At 34.7% G+C, this 7,999-nt stretch overlaps 1 protein-coding gene across 1 annotated transcript; it reads right to left on the reverse strand.

Annotated features, from left to right (window-relative positions):
• Positions 1–6,086: 6,086 nt before the first annotated feature.
• On the reverse strand, positions 6,087–6,706 carry LOC138890422 (uncharacterized). Its single transcript, XM_070173805.1, has 2 exons — positions 6,601–6,706; positions 6,087–6,508 (listed from the first exon to the last, which is right to left on the reverse strand). The coding sequence occupies exons 1-2, from the start codon at positions 6,704–6,706 to the stop codon at positions 6,087–6,089; spliced, it is 528 nt and encodes a 175-aa protein (XP_070029906.1).
• Between the last annotated feature and the right edge of the window lie 1,293 nt (positions 6,707–7,999).

Here is a 7,999-nt window from a genome sequence, read left to right on the forward strand (position 1 = left end):
TACGGACCTACTCCCACTTTCGGAATCTGATTCCGACCCCGATATCAAAAAGTCCACTTCCGATCAAACTTCTAAAAAACCTTCAAATTTCTATCTTTAGCCGAATGACCCCAAAATGACCCATGGACCTCCGAATTCACTTCCGATTGCGCTCCCAATACCAGAATCACCATACAGAGCTACTCCCAGGCTCGGAATCCCAAACGAACATCGATAATACTGAAATGCACTTCAACCCAAACTTATGAAATTTCTTCCAAAATGCTAACTTCCACAATAGGCGCCAAAACGTTCCCGGGTCTTCCAAAACCCGGTCTGGACATATGCCCAAGTCCGAAATTATCATACAAACCTACTGGAACCTTTGAATCCCAATTCCGAGGTCATTTACTCAAAATTCCAATCCTAGTTAATTCTTTCAACTTAAAATTTCCGAAATGAGAATTCTCTTTCCAAATCAACTCCGAACTTCCCGAAATTTAATTCCGACCATGCGTACAAGTCATAATACCTGAAATGAAGATGCTCATGGCCTCAAACTGCTGAACGACGCGCTAGAGCTCAAAACGACCGGTCAGGTCGATACAATAACATGATAATCATGAGTTTTTAGCCCAAATATCTTCCGTTTGCGAATGCAATGTGAGATATTAGATGCATAGCCATATGGAAACTTGGCATTTTGTAGTACTTCATAAAACAACTCCTTTTCATTCTGAGACATTGGGAAAAAATAGGAGGAAGATATGCTTTCCCACTAGCTCGATATTGAGGCCATAAACTTGGTCTTATTTTCATCTCCTTCAAGTCTAATCGAGCTTCTAAGTTGTTTTTAGAATTTTTACCAAGACCCAATAATGTATAAATTAAGTTATCACACACATTCTTTTCTATGTGCATCACATCGGGATTATGGCGCACCAAGTTAGACTTCCAATAAGGAAGATCGAAAAAATACTCCTCTTTTTCCATGTGTTTTTCATCACTCCACTTATCCCTTCACTCGACTGGCCGAAAGTAAATTCTATATCTTTAACTTGATTCAACACTAGTGACCCAGATACTGGACAAGGTGCATGTCTTTTTTCTTTAGTCCCATCAAACGATTTTGCATCATTCCGATATTTGTGTCCCGACTTCAAGAAGCGTCGATGCCCCATGTAACAAAATTTTCTGCTATGTCTGAGCCTTCTACATTGAGTGTTTATATTACAAGAGGGGAAGGAAAATCGACCATAAGTTCACCATCCAAAGAGAGAACCATATGCTGGAAAAATATTTATAGTCCACATGAGAGCTGCTTGCATTTGAAATATTTCCTTAGTAGAGGCATCGTGTGTTTCTACCCCGACATCCCATAGTTCATTTAACTCTTCTATTAAAGGTTGCAAAAAGACATTAATATTATTGCCAGACGCTTTTGGTCCAGGAATAAGCAAGGACAAAATGAAGAACTCTTGTTTCATGCACATCCATGGTGGAAGATTATATGGCATTAAAATCACTGGTCATGTACTGTGAACAGTTCATATTGTGCCAAATGGATTAAACCCATCAGAAGCTAATCCTAGGCGCACATTGTGAGGATCTCCAGCAAATTCGAGATATTTACTATCAAAATTTTTTCAAGCTTCATAATCTGCAGGATGACGTAAAACTCCATCTTTGTTGTGCTCTTCATGATGCCATCGCATTGCTTTAGAAGTTTCTGAAGACATAAACAATCTTTGTAGCCTTGGTTTTAAAGGAAAATACCTTAGGACCTTGGCTGGAATTTTTCTAGCATCATTTTTCCATCTAGAAGCTCCACAAACTTTGCATTCATTAACATTCTTATTAGCAAACTCTTTTCTAAAAAGCATGCAATCGTTGGGACACGCATGAATTTTTTCATACTTTAAGCCCAAGCCTTCAACTATCTTTTTGGTCTTATAGAAAGAAGAAGGCAATTTTTCTCCTTCAGGCAGTGCATCTTTCAACAGTCCAAGCAAAGAATTAAAAGATTCATTTGACCATTTGAACATGCATTTTGTATGATACATACGCAGCAAAAAGGATAGTTTGCTAAACTTCTTACATCCAGGATATAGTTCTTCATTTGCCTCCTTCATGAGCCGTTCAAACTTATCCACCTCTGGATGAGGCTGATTTCCAGATGGATGAGTAGTATTCTCTTGTACATTTTGCTCCATGCCACCGCTTTCACTAATGTCAGTATCCATGAACTGTGTAACTCCTCCAAATGCATCATGTATCATTCCTCGCATATCATCGCCCCTTAAAGTTAACTGGATGCGATTAGTTTCTCGAGCATTGTTAGATCCCTTTAGAGACTCCCCATGACAAAACCAAGTATCATATGACGGTATAATACCATTAATTACAAGATGATCATATGTTGTAGACCGATTTACTTGATGGATAAGCACACACTTCATACAAGGACATGCAATTTTTTCTCCACCTTGTTTCAAAAAAGGCATGATTTAAAAAATCCTCTACTCCGTCCGAATATTCTTCGTTAACTCTATCACAATACATCCATCTTTTATTTTTAGGAGTATCCATGGCGTTCAAGCTATTCCTTTCTTTTCTATAATTACTGCAAGAGCTAAAAATTCGTTAGTAAAAAGGAGGTATTAATCAAAAAGGTAGTTTAAAATAAAATAACTATTCTATTAGTAGGTAATTCCATAACTCCAAGATATTATTTTAACAATTAAAACTATCAAACATAAATATATTAACCAATTTGTTTCTATATTCCATTTTTACCAATTTATTTCTATATTCCATTTTTACCAATTTATTTATAACTCGTTCATTCACTGAGCGTCAGTTTAACTATTTTAAACCTAAATAGAATATAAGTTAGTTTATATATTAAAATTATACAATTATAAATAAAAAAATATAATTGCTATAAAATCATCCATCTAAAGTTTCAGTTAAAGATTACTTAAACCAAACATGACAAGAAAGAGACAGAGTAAATAAACTTGAAAAATTCATCAAATTATGCAAATCATAAAAAAGGTGTGAATTTTTTAACTATACGACAGTGATTGCGGTGACATATATGGGGCTGAATCGATATGTAATATTTTTCTATTTATAAACAAATCATATTCATCATAGAACAAACATGTAAATATGAAAAAGACATCTAGTCAAAGACAACTTGCCGATTTTCACCAAATTGGTTCATAAGAATAGAATTATTAAATTTATAAATTATACAACTTTTTAAGACTGGAAATTCTGATTATTACTATCAACAAACTAGTGGGTACTGACTGTCGAAGGATTCTGACTATTGCTAACAACCCAAGTTGTTTCTTAACAAATGACTGAACTATTGTGGCTGAGATGTCCTATTGGTGATTGAGCTTTTATATGGTGAAAAGTAGCCTTAGGAAATATACAGAAGAACCAATTGATAAAACAATACCAGAACATAAGATGAATCAATTCAATCAATCAATTATCAATCTAACAGCAAACAAATATCACTAACGACTTAGAAAACACACAAAAAAGCAATACCTCCACAAATTCACAATCTATTTAATTCCAGCGTGGCATTTTGCTTCAGGAGGAAGTATTACTACCATTTTGAGCAGGTTATTTCACACTCAGCCAAGAATGTAAAGTTTATGACTTCTACCATAACCGCTGATTTTCAAGGCCACACAAAGGAATGGGAAGGAGGGCAAGACAGATCTTGACATACACAATTGTGTTTTGACACAAATGTTAGTGAAATTTCAAAATGTATAGCAACTCTACTGAAGTAGGTCTCTAGAAATTTTGAAGCCTAAAAGTCCACCCTTCAATTACCTAAACATTTTCAGCATCTGCAGCATACTAAATCTCAAGAGAAAGATAAGAATAACCAGACATGCAAGTAGACATTAAGTAAAAACTAAAAACCTTTAGAAACTAACAGGTTTATTTTGAAATAGAATAGAATCCATCTGCAGTGAAAAATGACATAAAAGCTAGTGTAAGTTATTAGCATGGACGTGACTTTTGTGATAATATTGGACATACTTAAGGGAGTAGAGTATAAGCAGAATTTCCAACCACATGGCCTTCCTAAAACCATTGATGGAGTGAGGATAAATTAAGTGTGAAATCATAAACAATCCAACAATATTAGGGGAGGAAATAAGTAAAGAATTCATCTACTTTCCCTTTAGGTATTGAAGTTTTATCTTAATGTCCAACTTTAAGTAGTTTTTTAACTTTAGTTGCACTTCTCTTCTCCTGCTTTTGCCATCATATCACATCATTTCCGAGTAATCTTGTTGTAGTTTTGTACTCTACCCATGTATGAACTGAGGTAAATCCCTCTAACTAAAGTAGTAGCTCAAAAGGACAAACATATATGATTACATCACATAAATCAATAGGAAGAAAGAAGAAAACCACAATTATTACTTTGGGACCAAGTACAAGAAAAATGAATGCAACTATGTTTTCACATAAGCATAATTGAAAGCACTGAAGTTAACAAGAACAACTACGCTTCAGTCTTAAACAAGTTGGGGTCGGCTATATGAATCCTCACTGACCCTATTTTCCATTCATCTCAGGCCAACATTATACATAACGCTGAAGTTAACAGAGTATCATAAATATTATAAGCTTGTCTGCATTTGAAGGTCATTCTTAAAGTAACAAAGGGCATCCATGCTTATTAAAGGATCTGAAAATCTCTGTCCATGATACATACATCGTTTTATACGGAATATGAATCCCATGTACAAGAACATTAACCTCGGCAAGTATATGAGTTTCTTTCCCAAAAATTAGTTTATAACATAGGAGAAATTTAGATATAAGAGATAAGCGGCCAAAACAAACTTCCTAAATCAGGATTTTCTAAATCCAAATAATAACATGACTTTTATCATATTAATGTACACAGAATCTATTGTAAATCAATCGACAAGAATCAATTCAAAACCTAAGTAAATCGATTGCAAGTGATTGATTTAACAGGGGAAAAAGTGAAGTTAACAGGGGAAGAAGATGGACGGGCACTACGACAGGCTGTTGACGCAACATCGATTTAGGAGACTGATTTAATGTAAATCAATCGACCAACATCAATACAAATTCTACTGTAAATCGATTGGAAGAAGAGAAGTTAATTTACTGTAAATCGATTCTATTGTAAATCGATTGTAAATCAAAGAGAAGAGAATTTACCTGGGAAAAAGATAGGCTGTCGTTGACGTACTCGCACTGCGTTGACATACTGTAAATCGCACTGCCATTGACGCAGCAGCGAGTTAGGTTTTTTCGGCACCAAAGTAGATTCAAGAGGGAAATCGATTATACTGTAAATCGATTGTAAATCGAAGAGAAGAGAATTTACCTGGAAAAAGATGGGCTTTCGTTGATGCACTCGCACTGCCGTTGACACACTGTAAATCACACTGTCGTTGACGCAGTAGCGAGTTAAGCTTTTCAGCAGCGAGTTAGGATTCAATGTTTTATTGTTTTTCGTTCAACTGGGGAGTGAGTTAGGTTTTTCGTTCTATTTTTTTCTAATTGGGGAGGGGAACGATAAAAGGTATCAAAAAAATTGGAGGGAAAGATTTTCTTTTTTTTCGTGCGGAGGGATAGTTAAAATAATAAAAGATTAGTTTCAATTAGTAATTTTTAGTGGCTATTATTTTTTTATTGCCGGTAAAAGGATATCTTTTACTGGCTATTGGTCATATGCCGCTAATATTTAAGCTTAAAGAATTTATTAGCGATCATTGCATTATTGCCGCTAAGTAATTACCGCCAAAGGCCATTTTTGTAGTAGTGACACCTTTACTAAATGAGTTTCTGGTCTATAGCCTCCATTGAAATTGGTGTTAGTTTGTCTCCACCGTTATATCCACCTGTATACCCTCCATTATGATTATTGTTAGTTTGTCCTCCACTATTATAGCTTCCAACATACCCCTTATTACTCGTCATAGCAACTTCATTACCCTCAGCAAATACACCTTTTCCATTAACTCTCTAACTCTCCACATTAACTATCATAGCATAAGCTTGATTCAGATTAGGCAACGGTGGAGTCATGATGACTGATTCTTTGCATTTTCATCGGACTCATTTAGCCCTGTGAGGAACTGATACAACTTTTGTATCTGATAGTGATCTACGTGTTTTCTAGATTCAGCACAACCACAAGTAGGAGGAGGAGTCGAAATTTTATACTCATCCCATAATTCTCTCAGTTTAGTATAGTACACAGACACAGAGGATATGCCTTGAGTTAATGTGGCAATTTCCTTGTGCAAATAGCAAGCCCTAGATGCATTATCCTTATCAAATCTTTCTTTAAGATCTGTCCACACCGTGTAGGTATCGAAAGCATAGATAACTGAACTAATTAAACTTGGTGAAACTGTGTTCATTATCCAAGCAAGTACAATGACATTGCATCTATCCCACAATTCATGTAAACTAGTATCATATTTGATTTTTGTACAAGTACCTAGAACATACCATGCAATACAATTTTCATAGATCTACTCCAAATAGAATATTTTTATGAATCTTGAAGCTGAATAAAAATTAGAACAGAACCTTGAGTATCGAATGGATGAATATAGAGAGGATGGTTGTGATCGACGAGTTCTGTAGACATTGACGCAACAACAGGTGAGCCAACTACATCTTCATTGATCGACATTGTCACAGCAGCAAGCACTTCCCCAGAAATTCTTATAATGTTATCACAATCACATAGACTTAGACACAATTTGACCTCGATTCAAACAGAAAATCAAAATATTCCCGACCCTAGGTCGAGTAGAGAGATTTATGTGTTGAAAAATGGCTCGATCAAATTGATGAGCGGATGATTTGATACAACAGAATGATTCAAGTTTTCTCACGGTTGAGCTTTAAGGAAATCGAGCACCGAGCTTTAATACTATGTTAAGGAGCTACATCCATGGCAAAATGAAGGTTCTAAAAGAAGAGATGAAGGAGAAGCTCAGTTATTAGTCGACTGAGAAGAAGAAAGAAATGAATAGTTGTACAATATCACTAACTAACTATTGTATTTATACTACCACGAACTAACTAACTATATGTAGTTATAACTAATTACACTTAACTAATAAATAGTTGGGCCCTACTATACGCAACAAAGTGCCTAAGTGAAAAATATGGCCACGTTTAAAGGGTTGTCTATGTATTTTGCCACATAAAAAACTATCAAAAGACAAAAAAAAAAAACAAATGAAAGAGAGAAATAAATACATGTTATCTCAGTTCTATTTTAACGATATCCTTTGAATATGTACGGAGTTTAAGAAAAAATTTAAAATGTATGATCTTAAATATCCCATAGTATTTGTATCAGAATTGTTTGCTTTTGTCCTCAATTTTGAGCAAATTGTTGAAAATTGAAGCTGGAAGTGACGCGGAGGCGAAGGAGGAGGTGGTGGTGGCGCGTAGAAGGATCGGAATGTACGTATTTGCTTCTTATTCTTATTAAAGGTAAAATGATATGAAAGTATAAAATTACGTAATTATTTTCAAATATAAAAAGCATCAATCTTTCTAAAATGAAATAATAAGAAGTACGCCTCCAAATATTTATTAAACAAAAAATTGAACATGTGGTAGCTCTACTTTTATGATAAGAGGGTCGTTTGGTTACAAAAAGAAAGTTAAACCGGCATGATGCTATAATTAATTAATACTCCCTCCGAAGATTTAGTTTGTTGCATAAAGCTCAATTAATGTAATATGAGTATAACTACGCATACATTTTGAGTTTCAATATAAAATACTGTAAAATTAAAAGTAATAATGTGTTTGACAGTTTGAGTTGTGGTATTAAAATTATGGGGTATGGAGCGCCACTCGACATAAGTACAGATCAAAAATCATTTGCGTGATTGAATTCAATGTCCATTAATTATTTGTATATAATTTGTTATTAGTAAACTATAATTTCACTCCATTATATCCT

The sequence above is a fragment of the Nicotiana sylvestris genome, chromosome 4 (assembly GCF_000393655.2).
Source record: "Nicotiana sylvestris chromosome 4, ASM39365v2, whole genome shotgun sequence".
Taxonomy (NCBI): Eukaryota; Viridiplantae; Streptophyta; class Magnoliopsida; order Solanales; family Solanaceae; genus Nicotiana; species Nicotiana sylvestris.

What these genes read in the sequence shown, in the direction of transcription:
- LOC138890422 (XM_070173805.1), bottom strand. Translation starts at nt 6,706, where the DNA reads ATGTCGATCAATGAAGATGTAGTTGGCTCACCTGTTGTTGCGTCAATG. An exon ending in TCATCCATTCGATACTCAAG is followed by an intron (nt 6,509 to 6,600) that starts GTTCTGTTCTAA and finishes GGTATGTTCTAG; the next exon opens with GTACTTGTACAAAAATCAAA.